Here is a 25,222-nt window from a genome sequence, read left to right as displayed (position 1 = left end):
TACAGAAAATTAGGCTACTTCTGAGAAACTCAATGTGGTCATTTATGAATTCCTGGCCAACAGCCAAGCAGATAGACAGCAAGGGGAGATAGAAAAACAGGAACGAATTTCCTTTAATGCAGGCATGTTAACATATATTTATAGTATAACGCTAATATATACCTGTCGGTGAAGTATTTTGTTATATTTGACTGATTCATTTTCTAACACACGACTAACATCAAAGTACGAGTGCATGCTAATCAGTTACATATATGTGGAAATATACCCTTTTACAAGTTTATTTATTCACCCAAAAAATATTGTGGGTAAGTGGCAGTAAATTGGCCAAAAATAAATATGGCTAAAATCCAGACAAACACGTTAAAAACATATATACCATAACATCGGGAGCCCTGTAAATGTTCTGTTTCTTTTTAAGGTCGGATGTCTTGAATCCCAGAGTACCTAGTAGAGGGGGCTTCTGGAGACCAGACCCTGTGACCGAGGGTAAACACACCACTGTCCACAAGTTTGACAACATTACTGGGATGCGCTGAATTGAGGGACACATCTTCGATTCCAAATAGTCTGTACTTGTAAGTTCATTTTCTGCTGAGAGCATCAAAGTATAAGCTTTATGCAATCCATTTTACTGCAGAAGGTAGAAAGGGCAGCGTTAGAAAATGGTGTGTATGTGCTTCCACGCAAGACAAAATCATTACTTTTCTGTGAAAAACAATGTGTACAGTTTCTGCTGAATTGATAGAGTTGATTTTCTTCGGAAACAGGTGTGTTTATCAAAAGCTTTGGGATTTTTTATAGATGTGTCATGAATTGTCACAATATCTTGATAATATTGCCATCATAGGTGGCACTTAGCTTGCGGTTAATCGCATAATATGATGTAGAACTTGACTTCCCTTGTACATGATTGCGACAGCCCTGCCTGCCGCATAATCTGTTCTTCCACTGCCGCATAATGTGCGGTCCCGCGGTGACGCGATCACGCAGAGGTAGAAAGGAGACTGGTTGCCCTGCCTTATACCCGCTCCCAGGGCGGGACAGTCTTCTGGGTCGGTGCAGCCACCGGGGGTGGGCGGTCGGAGCTCTCCTACAGCTCAGCGGTGTAGGTGTCTGTCGAGACAATTCGGACCCCGAGCTTCCGTGGGCACCGTCTGTGGCGGTGCTCGAACGACAAGGTCACACGGTGGGGAAAGAGAGGCGCCGCATACAACGTCAGATAGTCAAGGGTTGGCTCACCAAACCATTCTCCCTACAATAAATGATTCGACTGCTCAGGCTACAGATGTTAAGGGTTGGCTAACCAGAATAACCACTTTAAAATATGTGATAAACAGTCAAATAATAAACCAGAGAAAACCTCTAACGCTGGCAGGACAGGAGATGCTTTTCTTTATAGCGCCTCGTAGCTCCCACTCAAGTTGAGTTGGTAGCAGGCACGGAGGCCATCACACAATCCATGGACACGGCATTACCTTCAAGGGTCTGCCCTGCACATCATTAGCGCCTGTGTGCGCACAGAGACTTCAAGACGCTGGGTTTAAAAGACGGCAGCACTTAGAGACGCACACCATAATTTACGGGGAGGAGGGGGGTTTTATGGGGCTGAGGGGTTCCCAATGGAAGCCCTCCCTTCTCCCACAACCCCTCCCCCCGTAGGGTGGACGGAATATCCGCAGCTCATAGTACCCTCGCAGGCATGGCATACGCGGCAGCTCCTGAGCAGGGCTGCTTGCTCTGCTGAGGCTTTTAGGCCCCAACACAACGACCCGTCACAATTAATGACCAGGTGTGGCCACCGTACATCTAAACGCACCGTTCAGATGACGTGTATTGTGCCAGCACACTTCAAAACGTGGAGGCAGACAGTGCTTTAAATGGGCCGGTACTGTCCAGTACTGAGTACTTGCGCTTCTAGAGAACCTGCACTTCTCAGCACTGCTGCAATGCGTCCAATGGGAGAGTACCGGCACTTCCCAGGAACAAACAGGTACTCTGGCTAGTGAGTACCTGCACTTCTATACTTCCATTTAAAGCCCTGGCAGGAGACAATGTGTACTGGGCGAAGCGGGTAGTGATTGTGTCCCAGGGCGCTCCGCGTTCCCCTGCAGCCACATTAAGCCCATACAATAACGGGCACGGCAGACTTGAGTGCAAGGCCAGCGTCTAAGGTACTGCGCGCTCGAGGCCCCTATAGATATCCCTCCAAGTTAGGTCTGAAGATGTTTTCGGGACCGGGTGGGCGGAGAGGCTTACAGACTTTGGTTCTGGATATTCCATAGGATCTGGTCTCTGAACACCAGATGCCCACCACCGTAGCCATGACGCTCACAGGCGACGTGCAGGTACAGTTCGGCGACAGACATGTGGGGCCCAGTTGGTAGGTACCTGGCCATGCGGTCTGTGACGGGACCGAGGATGCTCAGTGGTGAGCTGGTAGCTGCGTTGCGCATGCGTGTAGGATGCTTGGATGAGAAGCAGCGTCCTCCTACAGTGGCATTCTGATGTCTCTGACTAAGGCATGTGGGTTAAAAAACAGGTTGGCGGAGCGGTCTCTCAAAGGGGCGTGGTCGAGGTAATCAGGGCGTGGCTTAAAACAATTTAGCTAAAAATGTGTGCTCAGCGTAGTGCGCCGCCTCACTGGTAATTTGCTGCTTCTGTCATTGCAACCAGATATATCATACAACCACTAACATTACACCTACAACAAGCCAGTTTGTTGGTTGCATGAGAGAAATAAGCAACAACTATGTCGTATAGAATGTTGCAAATTCTTCAGTTCTGAAATGATGGAGCTATAAGCAGTCTCTTTGAAGTTACCTCAAATGCAGTGAGGCTGGTACTGCTGCAGAGTTAAGATTTTGTTTGCATCCTGAGAGTGAGGGCAAAAATGGAGAGCCCGATAGAGACCCGTCTCAGCGCCTGCTTTTTACAACTGCCGCGCCCAGCACCGTCAGAACCCGGCCCACTTAAAGTCCTGTGTAAGGCTCACTTCAACAGAATACGTGGGTTATGTTAGATAAGCATATGAACGTGAGATATCGTTCCCTCTGGTTCTGTGGGATGAAGAGGCAGTCGAAGGTGACGTATTGGCATGGGACGCACCGTGGAGCAGATGCTGCGATTTCATTTACAACTCTAAAGGTAACGTATACGTTTTATGCAGGTTTATTTAAAATATAATAAAACATAAAAACGAAAAACAAAGGCGTACGGGTGGATCATATACCATGGAAGCAGCCAAGCCCTTAGTTTCAGGTTGTCTTATGAGCTCTCCTTATGAACGCAACCAATTTTAATTGAACTCCGGGAGCAATGCATGCTGGGCTGAAACAACCTGCTCTAAAGAGGGTCCCGTCGACACACGCACTGTCACATCAAATGGCTAGCGCACAAAAAGCCGAAGTAAGGCACACGAGGAACATCAGTCGGGCCCGCCAACTAAAAAACAAGCATTTACAATGCAACGGTTTCGCCTTTGCCAAAGTTAGAGCTGTTGGCATTGTAAATAACAAATCCTCCCTCTGCCCGTGCTCTGTGTGTACACCAGTAAGAGGAGCTGTGAGGGGACGGTCCGGGCAGCCCTGCGAGCTCACATAGCAGCATACTGTCTCATAGCTGTGTTTGTGTCTGCAAGGCAAGGCAGCTACCGCCAACCGGGACGTGCAGCAGAGATGCCTCCTCATTGGTGTTTAACTTAGAAGTGAATGACATCTTTAATGTCATTTTGACGGCCATACCAGGCACACGTGTGTGGAAAGTATCAAACTGACCCTACGTTTTAATGGACGGGTTGGTTAGTGTTGCTTGCAAAAACAGGCTCTGTGGACCATTGGAAGCTGTGAGCTAGTAAGGCCAAGAAAATACATCCAGCTCAACCAAGGGAACATCTTCATCTGCTGGCGATGTGAATAGGTGACCTTAAACACATGCTGAACGTTCAACTCATAGAGAAGTTACTACATTTAAATATCTTTTCATCACTACCTCACAGAACTTGAAATAAGATGCACTTGTCACTTCCAGTGTGTTGAGATCAGATTCTGCAGTGAAGACCTCTCGCTTACTATGTGAACACTATGTAAGGAGACCTTCAGAAGAGTAATGTCTGCGGTGATGCTGCAATCTAGGCAGATTGAGTGCAAAACAGAAGCTCGGCTTTAGATTGACTGCAAAACAGAAGCTCGGCTTTAGCAGCTGCGTTTTTAGAAACATGCGCGTGGACTTCTGACAGTGTTCACAGGGGCGTAGAAGTGACTGTCAATCAGCATCCTTGAAGGCTCGAAGAGAGTAAATAGCCGCTTAGAAACTCCACAGACATATTTTGCCTTGGTCCATGTTTAGGAAAGCCTTATGTTCTGTTTTATGCTACAAGAACTTACTAAAGAAATGTGAACCCTCATAATATTAATATTGCTTGCTAAGCCGCATTATCATGGCACCGGTCCCGGATTCTTTCCTTGTATTCCCGGTGCTGCTTTGCCGCCCCGGTGAGTGACGGGCTCGCTTCTCAGTGGAGCGAATTCTGAATAAACAAGCTCAAATGAAAGAACTTTTGCCATCCCCTGCGGATCCTGTTTTTGCACCGCGGTACTTATATTGTAGGGTTTGTTGAAGAAAGGAGCATTTGAAGACGGGAGATGGCTGGGGGGGGGGGCAGCGAACGAGCGAGAAGGCATCGGACATTGAGGGGGGTGGAAGGGACGGGGAGAAATTGCCTGGGAGCATTTGAAGACGGGAGGGGGATGGGGGGGCAGCGGACGAGCGAGAAGGCATCGGACTGGGAGGGGGGTGGAAGGGACGGGGAGAAATTGCCTGGGAGCATTTGAAGACAGGAGGGTCCTGGGGGGGCAGCGGACGAGCGAGAAGGCACCCACCCGCCCCAGCTCCATGAAAAAAATGGCGGCGCAAACAAAGTGACAAAAACAAACAAGAAGTTCTTGAAAATTCTGCAGAGCACTAGAAATGGAAGGGCACTAACCCTAGTATGCCCCTGGCCAGCTTCTGCCTGAAAAATGTGGAGAGTATGATGAGAGGACTCAGGGGAGCAACGAGACATGCGTAAAACAAACAGGGAGACGACATGAGACGGGGTACACGTACAAACAGGGAGACGACATAAGACGGGGTACACGTACAAAGGGAAAATATACAGTGGAACAGCAACGAGACACGCGTAAAACAAACAGGGAGACGACATGAGACGGGGTACACGTACAAACAGGGAGACGACATGAGACGGGGTACACGTACAAACAGGGAGACGACATGAGCCGGGGTACACGTACAAAGGGCAAAGAAAATTATAAACAAAATGCTGCTTACCTGATCGCAAATAGAAACAACTTCCTGGCAACTTAAATCTCGCAGACCACTCCGGCTAAAGGCACTTCGAAAAAGACCAAAACATCACGGAAAAAAAAAAAAAACATCCGCCCACCGCCGCATGACGTTTTAAAAGGGGCGGAGAGGGGAAAAAAAAAAAAAAAATCGCTGGAACGGACAGATCTCTCTTCCAATGGCTAGCCTCCATTTATGGAGCTAGCCAATGGAAGAGAGAGGCGAGATTAAGCCACATACTGTTCTAATATAAGATTTCGCCTGCGCGAACGCTGCTGCGCAGCGGACGCCAGGCGAAACCTAAAAACGGCCTTTGATTGCAAAATTCTCCAGCCAGGCATTCCCTCTTTTCCATGCAAAGGAGAAACGCAGCCCTGGTCACCAGATACATATGCATTTTTAATTGAAACGTGGTTATAGGGACATCCTACCCCTGAGTTGCTAAGTACAAATACATTACCACCAAAGTTACCAAGTTGTAAAGATTACTTTCCAGGGAGACCAGATATAATTTACTCCATTTGAAAGTGAAGGGATCGCTGTGCTTGCATATGATTTGATTTGATTTTTTGTAAAGCGCTAACAAATGCCCTGAGGCGTCTTGGCGCTAAGTAACAAGGAAGAAAAAAATGCAGCTCAAAGACCACAGACGCTATTAATTAAAAAAACTCACGTTTTTAAAGACTTCTGGAAACACAAAAGAGAAGAAGCAGGAAGCAACTTTCAATTCGGAGTGGCACAAACACATAAGAATGCCAGGCTCTGGTCTGCAGACCTTGCACGCAGCTGTTAACCAGCAGTAGCCATGAAGTCTTGTCACCCAGACCCTACACCTACAGCCATTATGGGAGCAGCCCTACTAGACATACTGTCGCAGATCCCAGGATATCTGCTTAGATTGTGTGGACATGTCACTATGTGAGAAGTGTTCCATGGTCCGCATTATAATCTCAGACCCTCTCTTTTACTTTGAAGAAGCTCTTTCTCCTGTAATATCTGTTCGCATTCTGGGAACAGAATCGCTGTTGCACACAGACCGCTTGTAGCTGCTCAGGTACACGGATACGCCTCAGACGCTTTCACTACCGTCTCAGACTTACATATACCTGCTCAGACTGTGGCAGAAACTCCCATACCTACATTATCACCACTGACGTAATGGGTAGACTTAGGAGAAACACAGTTTCCTGCTCTACTTGCTGCAGATGCCGCCATCTTGAAAATACTAAACCACGCCCTCTCATACTTAGCGCCCCAGCGGCTGCAGCGTGATGACTTGCACCGCCTCAGTGCAGACCACCGCACTTGGTTTTATGTGCATGCAGTGTGTAAAGTGAATTCATTTAACTCAATATTTGACAGTTAGTTCATTATTTGAGATACCTCAGTAAGAGGCAAACGCCGCTCTCTGTTCCCTAGATAGGCCGTCTGAAAACCAAGCCCTACCTCGAAGAAATATCGGGTTAAGTTTATTCACTTTGCACACTTAAGGCGCATAAAAACAGGCGTTCGACTCTGGGCTGAGGCAGCGCCGCTCATCATGGTCCGGCCCTCCTCCCTCCTGAGCAGCCCTCAAGTACCTTGCTCACAATGCGGATGATCTCCCCGCGCTGAAAGGAAAGCTCGTCGCTGTAGGCGCCGTGGCAGTCCCAGAGGCCCTGGTAGTAGCTGGAGTAGTCATATGCAGATCCACCTGTGGAAGGAAGCACACAACAGTTACACACAGAGGCAAGGTGCCACTGACAGCAGTGGAAGAGCATTAAAAAAGTTTGGGAACTGTGATGCTGCGCGCAATGGTGCAGTGTGAGTGAGCGTGGGGGCGTGGCCACAGTGGCGGCTCCTTCACAAAGGCGGAGGAGCTTCGCCCGACTGAGCAGGTCAAAACAGGAAAAAACAAAATGACAATAACTCATTGTTATTATCATTCTATTTTTCCCCTCAGCTGGGTAGAGGCCGGGCTGCTCTGCTCGCAGGGCAGGACAAGGGAGGAGTGGTTTGACCACTCCTAATGCGCAGGATGCTTTGACCGGCTGTCTCGGGCCGGTCAAACAGTCATGCACACTTTACATGTTCTCCATGTACGTTGCATTACAGCCTGCATGGAGAACATGCCCAGCCTCCCATTCTCTGGCTGGCTGAGCGCCAATCCACAGCCCTCAGATGTTGTGATTGGCTATCGGGAGGCTGAGAGCCGGGTGCTTCATGCTACCTGCCCTGGAAGCGGGCAGAAGACCCAGAAGAGGTGATGGCAAAGACGGTCAGCTGTGACAAGACAGGTATGGGAGTATTTTAATTTTTAATTAATTCCCTCCTCCCTCACCCATCCTACGCCCCCACCCCCAACTTACACTGTGACGGTCATCTTTTTACACAAAGTAGAGGAACTGTTTTTCTAAAATTAAAAAAGTATGGGCATGTCATGCCCCTCGGATCCCCCAACTTCGACCACTGGACACACATCAAATGCAACACCTTGCACCTCCCCTCCTAGGGACAGAAGAGTGGAGATTTTAAACAAATGTCAGATCTGTTTAAGATTATATTTTCAGATGAACAGGAAGAAAATCCCAATTTCCATCATCAGGATCTTCCAACTTCTCTCCTCTCCAATCACAGAACTCAGCAGAGAAACACAAGCATTGATCGAGGAATATATAAAAAGCATCAATACGAATTCCCATCCACCTATCCGCTGTGCTGCTGGTTCTCATCTAAAGTCTAACAACCACAGAAGCTCAGGCAAGCACAGACTCCTGTGAACAAGCTAACCCAACCAAAAGACAGAGAAATAACCCAACCCGCTTCCCATATGGCTCCAGCATTCCAGTCACCCTGTCCCTGGCAGGTAGTGTGAAGTTTTTGTTTAACCTGTCCACTTTAGTGTTTTAGACTATTTAGTAAAGGCATTACCCTCCCTTTCGCGTTACTTCCTGATCCTGCAATTTGTTTATCTACTTTGCTCGCTGAACATCGTAAAGCATACCCTCCCTTTTCTGGGTACTACCTTATCCTGTTTTTTTTCTTGAATATGATATTATTGTTATTATTGCTCTGCTCTCTGTAAAATTTGTAAAGCGCTCGGATACCACAAAGGTCGTGTTTGCGCTATAAAAAAATCAAACAAAAATAAATACAAAATAATATATAGAGGGGCATAGGGAAGGGACTATTGTCAGGCCCAGTTGCTCCGTTAGAGACCTGAAAATTCTGGAGGAGGAATGATACTGGTACACAGCCAAGGGACGCTTCTTAGATTTCAGCCAGGATATTTATTTCAGGGACTTCCATACAGCCTCCTCATCTACAGCATTTCAGACTACATGTGTCATCCATACATGGAACTTGCTAAGCATCACTGCCTGACAGGCACGCTACCTGCTCTTCCATCAATGGGAGCATAAGAGTGTAAACTTGGCCACTCTTAGGGTGTGATCTTAGCAGCTAGAAGCCTATGCCTCGGTCTTAAACTCTCACAGCACCCTACGATGAGCTCGTTCGCGTTATATAAAACTTTATAAAATAAATAAAAAATAAAATAAATATGGCCAGGTTACACCAGGACCACGTGTAGTCGCAGTCTTCTGGGTGATTGGTGGCACATAGGGTATATGGGTAGATGAAAGGATAAGATTCCTGAAGTCGAGGAGTTGCATCATATGGTAGATTATTGTTTAAAATCCAAGATCTGCTCCAATTAAGCTTGAACCCCGATATTTTACCATATCACTATATTTCCTTTAAAGGATGGTACAAGGGCTCCTCAAGACATCATTGTCAAAGCAAGACATCATTGCCAAAAAGTGTCTTTAAGTTCCCTCTCAGCCTATTTTATAGACCGGGCCGGGAGCTCCATTACCAACACAAACATGAGGGGGGCGCAGGCATCGCTGCCAGGCTCCTATTGATACGGACAGCAAGTCTCAGTGAAAACCATTCACCATCACTATTACCCTGGGACCGCTCTATAGCACCACAGCAGCTTATAGGCCTTTGGTTCCTAGATCATATCTAGACAAGACCATGGCAGGAAGGCCCACTTGACCCAATCAAATACTTTCCCCACATTTAATGAAACTACGATCGAGGGGGCCCACTTAAACTTGACCTTCAGCCCTGCAAGGATTGTCATTTGCCTGCTTCCCAGTGACAAATCCCAATTAAGTCACTGTAGGAGAAGTGACTACAAATATGTAGCAAGAATGTATCAAAGAGTTTGATGTCCCTATTCAATACGACTATACACCTTTAATTGGCACGCAAAGATAGGATATAACCAACATTAATAAATTCACCCAAAGAGTGAATGAACCTCCCCCTCAGTAATGCAAAAATGGAATAAATGACAGAGCATTCAACAGGAGCTGGGGAAAGACCTCATAAAAACCTGCTCAGAAGCCACCAGGGCCTGCAGCTCTTTTTGATTTGACATCCATCATAGCTACTAAAACATTATTGTTAGCGATATGTCCCTTGAAGAGCTATTGAGACAATTCAGCGAGTGGGGGCATGGCTATATTTTTGAGGTAGGATCTAATGTCAATTTAAAATATCCCTCAGAAGAGTATAAACGACTATAAAGTCTCCTGAAAATCTAAGTTTTAACTTGGACATACTTTTCCCTTTGACATTTTTAATAACCAGGACCGAACTTAGTTCAATCATACCTTTCAGTCTAAATGCCCCCAAGTGTATATGGCTTGTCACCTTTCTTATAATCTTGTTGTATGTTCCTAAGGAGTGCAAACTCGGCTTTTTAAGAGTCATATTCAGCTGTTTCCTCGCGGCTGATCTTTTCCAAGTGTGCTGCCTGTGATAAAACAAGGTGTCCAACTGAGCATTTGATTGTCTTCCACCAAAGGACTTCTTTTTGGGGGGAACGCGCGAAGTTGTAGTTTAAAAAAAAAACATATGCAACAGCAGTTTCTTGCTACTAATTTGTCATTTAAATAAAACAAACACTTAATTTCTAAAAGTTCAGACTGTTGCTCCCCAATGGCAGACAACTCATCAAGGGATCAGCGGGCACAGTTAGAAAGGGAGACAGGGCTAAAACGACCCCCTGGGTCATATGCAAAGTACTGATCACTATAAACATCAGATCTATTCTAGTACATGATGCTCTTAAGTAGGAGGCAAATGTAAAGGCCTTTACCCCAGGGTGTAGGTATCTCCAACAATCGGCTAAAGCGTGAGAGTCCTATCCGCCCGCGACCTCTCCATGTTGTGGTTCATCAATATGTTAAAATCTTCCCTTGAGCCAAATGTATCTAAGGAGAGCAGTCCAGGCTGCTATAAGGCCATTGAAAGGCACCACAGTATGAATAGCACCCTTCAAATCAGCATAAAGATCCCCTGTCTCTACTACATGGTTCACCTCAGCAGAGAGATAATGTTTCCCAAATATCAACAGACTCCTGTTTTCATCCGCACATGCATTAAACTATACATGGAAATCCCTGGACCATACTGTAAAAGTATCCACCCCAACAGCGTGCGTCTCCAGTGTACAGGCAATGTCAGCTTGCAAGTCCTAATAACATTTTCAAGTGCACCCCCTTTATTCTTTGAATGAACAGCCACATTGTTGAAGGTCACTAGCTGGCCCATTGGTGGAACTGAAAGAAGCTTGTAAGCACATCTATCTGTGTGACAGGAAGAAATGGAGTCAGCTAAGCCTTTCCCAATCCCGCCAACCTCGCTCCCAATCCCTGCCAAAACAAGGAACAACACTGCTGCATATCTGCTTCAAAACGTTCTCTTGAACACGCCACTCCAAAATCAAGCGCAAATATAGCAGGGAAAATCATGCAGGAAAGCTCAGCACTCACAAGTTAAAACGTTGCTGACTGCCTTTGGTGCTCGCCGCCTGTCGCTGCTTGTCCTTCATGCATTGGGATTCCTGATCCGCTGCACATCATGGTGTAGCGCCTACGTTCACTCCTTGTTGCACAAGTTATTTACCTTCGGTAACGATATATCTGTAAGAAACAGTAGTTAGTATTAGATTCCTTACCTTAGAATACCCCCAGGCGTCAGACTGGATCCGGAAACTTTTGCGTAGCAGTACCCTTGCACGTCGGTAGGTGTTGTCTGGGGCTCCGCGTCCGTCGTCGGCGTCATTGGCGCCGGGATGACATCGTCGGAGTACTTAGGCGCCGCACTCGCGCGCTGACGTCAGTTCTTATACACAGCTTTTCCGCACCAGAAAACGCAGAGCCATGATAAAAACCAACACTAGTGCCATAAAAACTAGGGCCCTGAAAGGGGATGACTTTAACCCTAGATATCGGTTCGCAGAACGGGGAGGATGGGTGGGGCGGTAAGGAATCTAATACTAACTACTGTTTCTTACAGATATATCGTTACCGAAGGTAAGTAACTTGTGCATCTGAAAGAAACAGGTTAGTATTAGATTCCTTACCTTAGAATAGATACCCCAGCAATACCAACCCCGGTGGTGGGTCTGCGAACCAACAATCACACCAGAAAGTCCTGAGAACGGAATGGCCGAAAAAACCATCTCTCTGAACTTGGCTGTCCAGGCAGTAGTGTCTTGCGAACATGTGCAGCAAGATGTTCTGCAAGGGGACTCCCCGGCCCAGGGCAGTAGTAGCCGCCGTGGCCGTGTGGAATGGGCACTAAACCCCACAGGAGGCTCCTTCCGAGCCAAAGAGTAACAAGCCTTGATGCACAAGACGGCCCATCGAGAAATGGTTCGTTTGTGCACCGCCCGTCCCTTCTTAGCGCCCACGTAACCAACAAAGAGTTGGTCATCCACCCGGAACTGGCGAGTGCGATCCAGATAGAATGAGAGCGCACGTTTTGGGTCCAGACGGTGGAGCCTCTCTTCCTCTTTCGAGGGATACGGAGGCAGAAAGAAGGTAGGCAAAGTAATGGACTGCCTGATGTGGAAGGCTGTGACTACCTTGGGCAGGAAAGAGGGTCGCGTCCGCAACACAACTTTGTCTGGATGCACTGAAAGGAAAGGAGGCTTAGAGCAAAGGGCCTGGAGCTCACTCAATCTCCTGGCAGAGGTGATGGCAACCAGGAAAGCGGTCTTCAGAGTAAGGAGGCGAAGAGGACAGTTATGAAGTGGCTCAAAGGGAGCTCACATCAGAAAAGTAAGAACAAGGTTCAAGTCCCACTGAGGCATCACGAAAGGGACTGGAGGAAACATATAGGTGATGCCCTTTAGGAACCTATTTACCTGGACATTTTCACTGCAGTGAACCAGATAGTCGGAAGGTCGGACGAAGCCTCCCCACTGCTAGGGCTGCTAGAACTTGTTAAGAATACCATTCCTAAAAGACGAAAATTGCATGCACTGCTGTTACAATATACGCAAGGCGACAGATCGCTTTGAAATGGGGCAGGAGGTAAGTTCCCGCTCTTGCTGAGTGGTTATCAGATGTCACCTATGGGCACACACAGTTGAGTGTTTATTGGGAATTGATGCCGCCTACATCCAGACCAAACAACATATGGGAGCCGTTTTTGCAATGGGCAAAGGCCAGGGCTGACTCCAACACACGAAGTAGCACTCCAGTCACTGATTGTTAACGATGTTGGTCACATAGAAACTATTGTGGGTAATGTGGACTACGCGACAAGCTATGAGGTTGGCCTTTTACAATCAGTCAAGATCTCTGACTGAAGATTAGAAGGGATGGCAAGGGCATATGTAGTTTCGGAAATGTTTCTTGCAAGTGTTTAATATGTATAATGCAGGATATATTGTACAGTACACATCCACACCTGCAAGCTGTAGAAGTTTTAGATTCAATGCTATAACCGCTATATGAGCATGACAAGGTATAGACATGTGGACGTAGAGTACAGGTACCAACTGCTTGTTTTGTTTTCTTCTCTAATTTTCTCCTCTACACCACTGTGGCATATGCTGACAATGAGAAGATAAATGTTGAGTTGTTTTGTTTTTGTGAAAATCAATAAAAAATATAAATAAATAAAAAAAAAACAGAACATATTTACAATGGGGGACTTGATCAAAGAGGGCTGATCAGGTAGCCTTAAGAAGGCAGAAATGGCCGAGAGGTAGCCCTTCAGAGTGCCCAGAGCAGAGCCCTGCTGGGCAAGAGAAAGAAGGAAAAGGAGAACCTCTGAAAGAGGGGCAGAAAGGGGATCCACAGCCTTTGCTGTGCACCATGCCACAAACTTGTTCCACCTGCAGGCGTATACAGATTTTGTGGAGGGACGCCTGGCTGCCAGAATGACATTACAGACTTCAGGAGGCAAGTCAAATGGCCTCAACTGCCGCCGCTCAATCTCCACGCATTTAAGTGGAGATTGGACAGGTTCGGGTGGAGGACCGTCCCCTGCTGTTGCGACAGAAGGTCCTCCTGAAGAGGCAGACAAATCGGGGGATCGACAGACAGGCTGAGTAGCTCGGGATACCAGAACCTCCGTGCCCAGTCCGGAGCCACAAGGATGACTTGGGCCCGGTCGTGCTTGATCTTCTTCAGCACTCTGGGCAGAAGTGGTATAGGCGCAAAGGCGTACAATAGACCGCCACTTCACTCACGACGAAAAAAGTCTCCGAGCGAGTGCCGCCTTGGAAATTCCAACGCGCAGAACTGATGACATTGCGCGTTCTCTTCTGTGGCGAATAGACCTAACCAAGGCTCTCCCCACTGCTGAAAGAGGTCTTGCGCCACGTACGAGTTCAGACGCCATTCGTGATCCATCATGCACCGACGGCTGAGTTCGTCCGCCCTGGCGTTCAGGGAACCTGCCCGGTGTTGAACCCCCCAGGTCACGGCCTGATGTTCCAGCCACTGCCAGAGGCGCAGAGCCTCTTGGCATAGGGTCCACGACCCCACCCCGCCCTTTTTGTTGCAGTACCACATGGCAGTGGTGTTGTCCATGAACACCTGCACTACACTCCCCCAGACAGAGGGGAGGAATGCCTTCAGTGCAAGTCGGATCGCCCGCAGCTCCAGAAGGTTGATATGGAGCTGGGACTCCGCCAGAGACCAGAGGCCTCTGATCTCCGCCTCTCCCACATGGCCTCCCCAACACTGGAGGGACGCGTCTGTCACAACTACGTGCTCCGGTTGGGGTAGGGAGAGGGATCTGCCGCTGACCCAATCGCGGTCCGTGAGCCACCACTGCAACTGTCTCGCAGTGCCCTCCGAGATCAAGACATGGTCGGACAAGTTGCCCTGATGTTGGGCCCACTGAAATTTCAGGTCCCACTGCAGAGCCCGCATCCGCCACCTGGCGTGATGCACCAGAATGATGCAGAAGGCTATCAGCCCCAGAAGCCGCAGCGTCAACCTGACTGAGATTCGGGATAAAGGCTGAAAGATCGGAATCAGAGCCTGAATATCCCGAACCCGCTGTTCGGGAGGATAAACCCAAAACTGCGCCGAGTCTAGAACCGCTCCGATGAAGAGGAGCTTCTGAGAGGGGCACAGGTGTGACTTCGGCACATTGATGGAGAACCCCAGCAGGTGCAGGAGGTCGGCCGTAGTCTGGAGGTGGCTGACGACTGTCTGGGGCGAGCCCGCTTTTCAACAACCAGTCGTCGAGGTAGGGGAAGACTGAAACCCCTAACCTGCGCAGATGAGCTGCGACCACCGTCATCAATTTCGTGAACACCCGTGGGGCGCTGATAAGGCCGAAGGGGAGCACGGTAAACTGAAAGTGCTCGTGGCCTACCGTGAACCGCAGGTAGCGCCGGTGGGCCGGCAGGACGGGGATGTGGAAATAAGCGTCCTGCAAGTCCAACGCTACCATCCAGTCTCCTGGGTCCAGGGCAGCTAAGACCCGAGCCAGTGTCAGCATCTTGAATCTCTCCTTCTGGAGGAAGCTGTTGACGTTCCGCAGGTCCAAGATAGGGCGTAGGCCCCCTTTGCCCTTCTTGGGAACCAGAAAGTAGTGGGAGTAACAACCACACCCTACTTCTGGCCAAGGGAACGCGCTCGATGGCCCCCTTGGCCAAGAGGGCCGTAACTTCCTCTCACAGAAGATTCAAGTGATCCCCCGACACCCGGTGGTACTGCGGTGGCATGGCTGGAGGGGTCGCCTCGAAGGGGAGGGAGTAGCCCCTTCGGACGATTTGCAGCACCCACCTGTGCGATGTGATGTCACGCCAGTGGAGGAGGTGATGGCAAACCCTGCCCCCCACTGGCGATTCGTGGGCCTGAAAGCTCGGACTAGGAAGGCTTTGAGGCGGATGCTGCGGGGGTGGATGTGGACTGGCCGCGCCGTTGTCCCCGGGCACCGCCACGGCGGTTACCACGTCCGCCACCGCGCTGGATGTTAGTCTGTGGCCCATGGCTGGCAGGACGTGTAGGGGCGCCCCTTCCTTGGCCACGAAAGGGACGAAAGGCAGCAGATTGCTGGCGCGGGTCCGACAGGCCCAAGGACTTGGCCGTAGCCCTGGAGTCCAAAGAGGCGACGGCCATCAAACGGCATGTCCATAACGGCGTTTTGGACATCAGCCAAAAAGTTGGCGGACCTCAGCCAGGCGTGGCGACGAATCGCCGACGTCGTTGCCATCGCTCTACTTAGCGAGTCCGTGGTATCCAGTCCACATCTGATGGAGTACCGTGCCGTATCTCGATCCTCCGCAAGGGCTTGGGCGAGTTTAGTCCGGGCCTCCTCCGGACATTGTGGCAGCACGTCGGCGACCATGTCCCACAGAGAGTGGGTATAATGGCCCAAGAGGCACGCGGTGTTAACTGACCGCAATCCCAAACTCAGGGAGGAGAACATCTTCTTGCCATATTGCTCGTACCTCTCGGATTCCCGATCGAGGGGAGCCTTCGGGAATGCGGTCTGGGAGTAAGAGGCCTGCATAACCAGGCTCTCGGGGGTTGGGTGGGTGGACAGGAAGCAAGGGTCGCCCGGAGCCGGGCGGTGGCGTCTGGCCACGTTCCTATCTACAGGGAGACCTGTAGCGGGCCTGGACCAGGTGCCCAGAAGAACATCAGACAAAGCCTCATTAAACGGCAACAGAGGCTCCGAAGAGCTTGCCTGCGGTTTAAGAACCTCAGTGAGGAGGTTAGTCCTCACGGTCCTGACGGGGAGCTCAAGGGCCAAGGCCTTGGCCGCCCGCGTCAACACCACACTGTAGGCTGCCCCCTCCTCCGTAGCCAAAGTAGGAGGGGAGACAAAACCAGTGTCTGGCGAGATGTCCAGACCACTGGCATCCCCTAGCTCGCCTGCCCAGTCCTGATAAGACTGACACTCACGTGCCAGAGGGTCCTCAGACCCCTCCCAATCCGCCTCGCCACCCATCTCCTGGTATTCAGGGTCAAAAGATGGGGCCGGATCATAGAAGTAAAAATCTCCCATCGGCGTCGAAAGCTGCGCCGAACGACGCCGTTCCGGCGCCGGAACCGGACCGAGGGCGGGACTGGGGACGGCATCGATCGTGGTCGGCCCCAGGGGCAACACCCTAGCAGCCGGCACCAGTGAGGTCGTAAGGTCGACCGGCGATGACCTGGATCCGGTGGAGTCCTGCGGCGTCGGGACCGAAGTCGCCAACGGCGCTGGGGCCAAAGCACCCGACGGCGCCGGGCCCGAAGCACCCGACGGCGCCGGGGCCGAAGCACCCGGCCCGCCTGGACTCCCAGTCGGGGCCGCGGAACCCTACGGAGGAGTGAGCGTCCTCATGGCCGAGAGGAAGGCGTCAATCTCCTCCGGTGTCGCGTTCTGCCCAGGGACTGGCGGGTATGGAGCAGGCCGCGACGGAGCCGGGTGGGCGGTGTCACCTGAACCCCCGGCTGCATCGCACGAGCATCGGGGGGAGTCGGAAGAGTGATGTCACCTCTTCGACTTCTTGTGCCTCTTCCCTGAGGACTTGGAGCTCGAGGAGTGGTGTCGATCCTCCGAGCTGTGATGACTCCGGCCCCGCGACCGGTCCCTCGACCTCCTTCTGGACCGGGACCTCGAACGGCGCGGGCCGACTGCCGGAGCTCGAGGTGCTTGCGGGACCGCTCCCGCCTAGCCTTCGAGGTCAAGGCCCAGCAGTCGGGGCACGACTTGTCATCGTGGTCGGGTCCCAGGCAATGAAGACACCGGCGACGGGGGTCGGTAACCGACATCAGTCGGTTGCAGTCGACGCAGGGTTTAAACCAGGGCATCCCTACCGGCACCGTCGGAGTAGTTCGACTTCGAAAAAGAAGATCAAAAAGTTTAGTCAAAAAATGACTAAAGGGTACCACTGTTCCCGGATCGGCACTTGCTGGCGCGGAAAAAATAGCAACTGACGTCAGCGCGCGAGGGCGACGTCTAAGTACTCCGACGACGTCATCCCGGCGCCGACGACGGATGCGGAGTCGCAGACGACGCCTACCGACGCGCAAGGGTACTGCTACGCAAAAGTTTCCAGATTCAGTCGGACGCCTGGGGGTATTCTAAGGTAAGTAATCTAATACTAACCTGTTTTTTTCAGATATCATCCACCAGTTGCCACATGGGAGTCTAGTTTTGCCACTTTTAGTCAAGGTAGTTTGGACTTTGGAAGAAATCTTGGTCTATTTTAGGAGATTGCAGGGAAGCAATGAGATCTCACTTGGCGATTGTGGTACTACAATGCCCCCACCCACCACCCCACTCCCAGCCACCAGTGCTGAAGGACCAATTTCTGTTCCTGCTGCTCGGGTACAGTTACAGCCAAGTTGGAATAGATCTACTCTGTATAAAAAGAATTGATGTGATATGGTTTCCTTTCCTTCACTTCATTTACTTGCCTCTTCTTCTCCTCACACTGATGACCCACCAGATAGGGTGATTGATGGCTCTCTTCACGATCTTCTGGTGACTCCTGTCCTCTCTGATTTTGCTGTAGTGTTTCTGATTTAGAAATAACGTAATTTGATGGTCCAACCACACCACGTCTCTTGCTCATTTGTTTTTGCTTCTCATATTAACTGTGTATCTTTTATTTCTACCTCGCTGTTTCTCTTACCCACTCTTTCTAGTTTAATCTCTTTCCTTATGTCAGTGACTGTTATTCTCCTACTGAAAATCCCTCTATTGACCTATTACCCTACACATCTGAAATCCCAGAACACATTATCAATTCTCAAGTATCACATATTCTTTCTATACAGAATTTACTTCTTTCAGTCTGTTTTTAAGTCACCCTACAAGGACAGTTATGCTTGCAGTATTTAAGTTAATCCTTCATTCTCACCATCAGAGGCTATATTCTTGATTGGCACTTCTTGATCTTTCTGCTGCTTTCGACACATTAGATACATCCCCCTCTTATTATCCATTCTCTGGGTATTTAAGGATTTGCTCTTTAGAGGTCTCGCCTACGCAGCGTGCATGCACCGCATAGGAGACCTTCAGCCGTCGTGCAGCTCTTTTTCAAAGCACATACTCTTGCTTGTGGCGGCATACGTCTTGCGGGAGTGCGCAGAGGCACGCCACAAGCACGAGTATGTGCTTTAGAAAAGAGCACACTGCGCGCGCACACATGTACACACGCATCACTCCTGGGCCAGCAAACACATGCGCGCCTCTCTCCTCGCCCACTCACCACCGCAGTTAGTTGGGTTTCCAAGGATGTCTTGCTGCTTTTCCTATTCTTTCTTTCGCTGCTTTTCCTATTCTTTCTGTCTGTCCCATTCTTTCTTTGCCTCACTGTGTGTATTTCTCCTTTTAGCGCTTCATTTCTCTTGCGCTCCCCGTGTTGTCTTTGTCATCTGTGTGATGAACATTGCAGCTATGATTATAAACATCCCGGCATGCACATTTTTTCTTGTCTGGAAATGTAACTATAAACTCGCACCGTTCCTTTTCTACACCTGTTAACCCCCGCCTTCTGATTTCTTCTAGAGAAACTACTCCGCTTTCTTCACCTACTACCCCTTATAAATGTCAAACTATCGATAGCCACGTATGTTACAACGGGATCCTGTGATAACGTGTCCCACACCGGGCACGTTCAGCCAGGCATGCCTTTTTCGCACCTGCCCTGGGCGTACTACTCTCTGCTTCCAGATGGTGAAAGCAGAATTGCAGATTATTGACTACAGGTGTGTGGGTGGGGGAGGACATCACAAGTGCAAGGAGCTGCTCAGTGGATGCACACACTGCCAGGGTTTTCAGTGGGCCGGGTCACAAACCCGGTAATTTAAGGGGGCATTGAGAGGGGTTCTATGTTCATCTCAAACTTACTGGCAATAACACTGACATTTCGGCAATTAATGTCAAAAACACGGAGTAATTCATGTCACTGAATTAGTGTCTGGGTATAGTTTACATGTTTAACACTTTGAGGCAAGGCAAGATTAAGCTACTTCCAGGGTGTTGTAGCTTATTACTTTTAGTGTATTCTTTGAAATAGATCGCCTCTAGCTGTATATAAAGGCCGCGGTTGCTCTGGAGTGAAGCAGAAGCCAGTGTTTCTCACAATGTGGCTCAAAAATATGTTTAGAATTCATGGCCATCCAATCCCTGGCCTCTCTCCAGAGTGCACAGAGCACTGGTCACCTATTCCTGTGATTCTGTGCCAACGTGTGCCAACATTTTCTGTGTGTGTTTTTTAGGTCTGTTTTTATCCAGGGCCTTTTAATTTTACCTATTTTATTTGTATAAAATATCTACTTATAGTACCTACGTGTGTGCAGCATGGCTACCCACTTATGTGGTCCCAAAGGCCAGACCTATGGGCTATGCCAATGCTTGTTTTAGATTTATTCTCATCTCTATAGTCGTTCCTTCCGGTGTCTTTGTCCTCACCTTCTTCTTAGCAGTGTGGAGCTACCCAGAGCTCTTACATGGTCTGTTATTCTTTTCCCTTTGTACTCTTCCTTTGCCTTCTCTTACTTCCTCCTCTGGTATACATGCACATTTTTATGCAGAATATTTCCTACTTTGACTGTCACTAGCCAAGCTTCTTTTTCTGCTTAATTTCTGTCATCGAAGCCTGCCCGGAATCTCATTTTCTCCATTTGAATCCCTCTAAACTGGAAGTACGAGTTACTTACCTTCGGTAACGATGTATCTGGTAGAGACAATTCTAGCCGCAGATTTCTTCACGTAGAATTATCCCCAGGCGTGAGACTGGATCCGGAAAATCTTTTGCGCAGCATCCCTGCGTGCCGGGGAGACGGCATCACGTGACTCCGCCCAGACGTTGTCCGCGTACGTGACGTCAGCGAGGTCACATAAGTCCCACCCTGGCGAGCCTACGTCAGTTTTCTTCTGAGAACTTTTTGGCGCCACAAAGCGGAGCCATCAGACAAAACTGTGAGAGTATAGGAACAGTGTGCGAAGAACAGAAAAGGAATGGTGAGGAACAACACCATAAAGAGCAGTGCCAGGCACTGCAGTACTCGAAGGCAGGGAAAGAATAAAGAGCAGAGCCCAGCGCTGAGCAGCAACCCTGCCAGTACAGAGATAGCCCCCCCCCCTCCCCTGGAGACAATGGGCACATGTAAAAATGTCATGGCAACGTGTGGCAGGACTACAACCCCAACCAAAGCAATGAAGGGGAACCAGTCCGGGACAGACAAGGAACGACAAAAACTCTAAGACAGCCCCTTCACAGAGTGTGACAACTCCCACAAGGAACAAAGGGCAGAGGCACAGCCAAAGGCCCCAACTTAGAGGACAGCATAGGGCCTGGAACCCTAGTAAGAAAAGGGGGTGGAAGGAAGGGGGGGGGTCACTGGGTGGAAGGCAGGCCCCAACCTGGAGCAACCAGAGCATAAGGGCACAGAAGCACCCACAAACCTATCATCCAATGTGCCAAAAGGGGAGGACAGGAACAATTAAACAGGACGAACATCCTGCCAGAAAGAGGGAAAGAATGTACACATAGAAGACAAAGCCAACCACAGAGAGGCAAGTGCAAAAGACCAAGCCAAAAGTCCTCGCAGAGCGGGAAGGAAGGGCGGGCTGTGAAGGAATCTGCGGCTAGAATCGTCTCTACCAGATACATCGTTCCCGAAGGAAAGTAACTCGTACATCTGATAGAGACTAATAGCCGCAGATTCCTTCACGTAGAATAGATACCCTAGCCATACCCAAGGGGAAGGGGGGTCTGCGAAAGGACCCCACCCACCTGGCCATAACAGAGGGTCCCACGGGGGCCGAGACCCAAGACAGGACAAGGAGCTCCGTCCCCCCAGCAAGGGGAACCCCCACCAGTGGAAGACCACCAATCCCAAAGGGGATGCGGGAAAAGAAAGAAGAGGCAGCCTGGGCATAACCCAGCAAAGGAAGCAAGGCAAGGCAAAAGGAGGCCAAGCACCCCACGCCCGTACAAGGCAACAAACCTCCGCCCAAGGCCAAGGCCAGGAAGGGGAGCACCGAAGGAGAAGAGCAACCTAGAGACCCCATGGAGAAGAGGTAGAGCAAAGGCAATCCCAGACTGAACGGCGCCGCCAGCAATAAACAGGCGGAAGCCTAAAAGCTTAACCTAAGGTCAACCAGGAAAAACCTCCGAACGGCCCGCAGGGATGAACTGCGCCCGCAAAAAGGGACAAGACGGCAGAGACCAACCCCTCCCACAGGAAGAAGAGGTAAACCGGGAGCAAGACCCACTGGAAGAAGCATTCAGAGCAAGCCAGAATCCAGCTGAAGAAGAAGAAGAGTCAGGACACGCCCCAGGGAGGAGACCGCACACACGGCCCAAAGAGAAGTGGGACTGGACAGGACCAGGGTGCCAGGCCACGGACAGCAGGCCAGACCAGGCAAAAACAGTGCAGCAACGCCAGAGAAGAACACCTTGGGGCGGAACTCAAGCCAGTCTAAGACATCAGCAAGAAGATTGCACCTGCAATATACTATAACGCCACGGAGAGCAGACGCCCGCAGGCTACTACAGCTCCCCAGCACATAACAGGGCTATGTAACAGCCACCAGTACCCCACGTAGGGCAGGTCACGTCCCAAGACATGGGAATCTCTTAGGAAAATACTTGCGCAGCAGAGGACAACAGAAAAAGACCTGCGGCAAAAACCCCGCAGAAGGCTTACCAAGCAGCTAGAGAGGAAAAATACGAAAGGCCCAATCTCAGGGCCAGCATGGTGTAAAAAACCCGAAGGAAAAACAAACAGTCAAGAAGAAGGGCTGGCCAGCAGCCAACAGGACCACAGTCCCAACAAGGAGGACTCGAGTGGTCGTGAAGCACACAGAACAGACAAACGGGGCAGCACACCCCAACGCGCAGGTTACTGAGGAGGAGGAGGACAAAGCCCAGTCAAGAACCTCTGGATGGCCGAGTCCGCAGGGAACAAAAGAGCACCATCGAAGGGAAGGTCCACCAACCGTTCTCGAACGTTCTCCGGGAACACACTGTCCCAAAGCCAGGCATGGCGACGAAGTGCAACTGAAGAAGCCATGGCACGACCCAGGACCTCCGAGATGTCGAACGTGGAGCGAAGAATAAACGCCGCCAGCTCCCGGCAATCCAACACAAGGTGTCTCAAATCAACACATACACCCTCCTGTGAAGCAGCAGACCTAAGGGACTTTGCCGAGTCCCACAAACAAGAAGTGGCCCGGACCAAAACAAACAGTGTATTAAGGGCCCGCAGAGCCGCAATGGTTGAGGCGAACATATTGCACCCCCAGGAGTCCAGCCAGCGGGCCTCCTGCGACGGGGGCGACAACAGCGGCGGCAGGGAAGTTAAGGTAGACTGCAAAAGAGGGCCTCTGGTAGAGGGGTGAAGAGAAAGACACACCGGATCAAGCGGCACCAGATGATGGCGGTGTAGAAAGTGTTGGGGCACTGGGTCCCCCAAGCACGGGACGGCCCCAAGTCCCCAAGAGAGTAGAATGGAGTGAACCCTTGAAGGGAAGCAACGGCTCCCTGCCACCAGAACCCTGATGGAGACCCTCCAGAAGATGATCCGCGGGGAAATGGGTAGCTGGGCCACCCATTCGCAAAATTCCCACAGCCGTGGAAACAGCGCGAGTGAAAGCTGCACCCGCCTCCATAGGGCCCCTTGGAGGGGAAAGCAGCTCCTCGTTAGGTGACGGCTGCAAGTTAAGGCGGCCATCCCCCAAGCCAACCGGAGGAGGGAAGGGCCAGGTAAGGAAAGAAGGAAAAAGGACAGAGGAGTGGGGAACCTGCGACTCCTCTGGTAAAGACCACGGCCGAGGAGACGGCGAGGAGCCACCCTTAGACGACGTCGGTGAAAAAGCCACGACGCGGCAGCCCGTCTCCGGTGAGGGTGACACCAGCAAATGCCAAACCTGTGGAGAAGAGGAGGCGTCTGAAGATGAGTCAACGACCCTACATCGGCCCGGCGCCAAAGGGTCTGCAATCTGAGGCAGGACATCGTCATTGGCCGGTGCCGGGGGAGACGCTGGGCGGCCCACGACATGGCGCACGGCGCAGGGGGCTGGGCCGGAGCCGGGGCAGCGAGGGAACAGCGCCGGAAAAAACCGCCTGCATGGAGGGACGAGGGGTCCCCCACCAGCCTCGACCCCTGACGGTGCGAGAGGGGCCCTCTGCCGAACCCTGTGGCACCGCCAGGGCCAGCAGCCGCCGGCGCTGAAGTGGTGTCAACTGGGCCTCGGACAAGACCGCCACCTGTCCAGAGAACCGAGAGGGGCTTGGGGGTGCGTCCCAAACCCCGGAGACCTCCCGCGACACCACAGGGACTCCCACGGGAGTTTGCGGCGAAGCAAAGGCGCCGTGATCTGAAGGAGGGAACACCGAAGGGCCGCACCCCAACGGCACCACATCCTTTGAACCTACCTGATCCGAGCCAGTCGGCGCCAGAGCTGCTGGCACGGAGGGCCCCGCACACTGCAAGGGATCCGCTGACGTCCCATGAGGGGTAGAGGAAGGGGAGAAGCCAGCGAGGCCTGCAAAGCCACCGCATATGTCTCCATCTGGGCTCTAGTCGCCCCAACACTGGGAAACGGCGGATATGGGGACGACCCACAGGCTGCACCACCCGCAGAGAGCCCATGCCCCCAACAGGACAGAAACCGACCCTCGGGGACAAACTGCGACACTTACCGACAGGCGAGCGATGCTCTTGCGACCTGGGAGAAGGACACTGTCGACGAGTGGGGCAGCGGGTTCGAGAACCCTCCGCAGGGGCCGGGCGAGATGACGCCGCCAACCTGGACATGCGAGCCGAGAAGAGTTTCATCCGGCGCTCCCGCCAGGACTTCGGCTTCATCTGCTGGCACGCCTCACAATCCGTGGAGTCGTGGTGTTCCCCCAAACACCACATGCAGATGGGGTGAGGGTCCGTCGCCAACATCGGACGTCCACAAGACAAGCACGTCTTAAAGCCCGAAGGCATTCACACACTGTTCCCACCAACACGCAATAGCGAAAGAGAAAGGCTTAAACAGGCCCAGTAGCACAAACAGGATTAGCGCTGCACGCGGAAAAGGAAAAAACGGACGTAGGTGCGCCGGGGTGGGGCTTATGTGACCTTGCTGACGTCACGTACGCGGACAACGCCTGGGCGGAGTCGTGTGATGCCGTCCCCCCCGGCGCGCAGGGATGCTGTGCAAAAGATTTTCCGGATCCAGTCTCACGCCTGGGGATAATTCTACGTGAAGGAATCTGCGGCTAGTAGTCTCTATCAGATAGTAGTCTCTATCAGATATTCTTGTTTTTCCTGCCACTGAATGCATTCCTTCTCTGCCTTCAAACTCCCTTCTGTTATCCCTATCGAGCCTGCCTGTAATTATGATACAATCTTTGATTCTGATTTTACTTTTCGTAAACATTTTTATTTTTTTGTTTTACTGAAATGTTGTTTGCAACTCTGCAATATCAAGAAAAGCACAACTTTTCTGGCCTTCTTAGCAGCAAAATGTAATCTCCAATGTCTCCTTCGGTCTCGCTTGGGTCTGTTCAAATATTGGTTGCCTCACTCACTATACTTCCATTTTATCATCACAGCAAATCTGACCA

At 50.8% G+C, this 25,222-nt stretch overlaps 1 protein-coding gene across 1 annotated transcript in view; it reads right to left on the bottom strand.

Annotated features, from left to right (window-relative positions):
* SKAP1 (src kinase associated phosphoprotein 1) overlaps positions 1-25,222 on the bottom strand; it is a 1,469,988-nt gene that overhangs the window by 173,181 nt on the left and 1,271,585 nt on the right. Inside the window, exon 11 of the mRNA XM_078645553.1 lies at positions 6,924-7,036. Coding sequence (XP_078501679.1) covers positions 6,924-7,036 — 113 coding nt within the window. The remainder of the gene's footprint in view (positions 1-6,923; positions 7,037-25,222) is intronic.

The sequence above is a fragment of the Lissotriton helveticus genome, chromosome 5_1 (genome assembly GCF_964261635.1).
Source record: "Lissotriton helveticus chromosome 5_1, aLisHel1.1, whole genome shotgun sequence".
Classification (NCBI taxonomy): Eukaryota; Metazoa; Chordata; class Amphibia; order Caudata; family Salamandridae; genus Lissotriton; species Lissotriton helveticus.
Note: the sequence above shows the minus strand (reverse complement) of the source record. Positions and strands in the feature narration are given on the sequence as shown.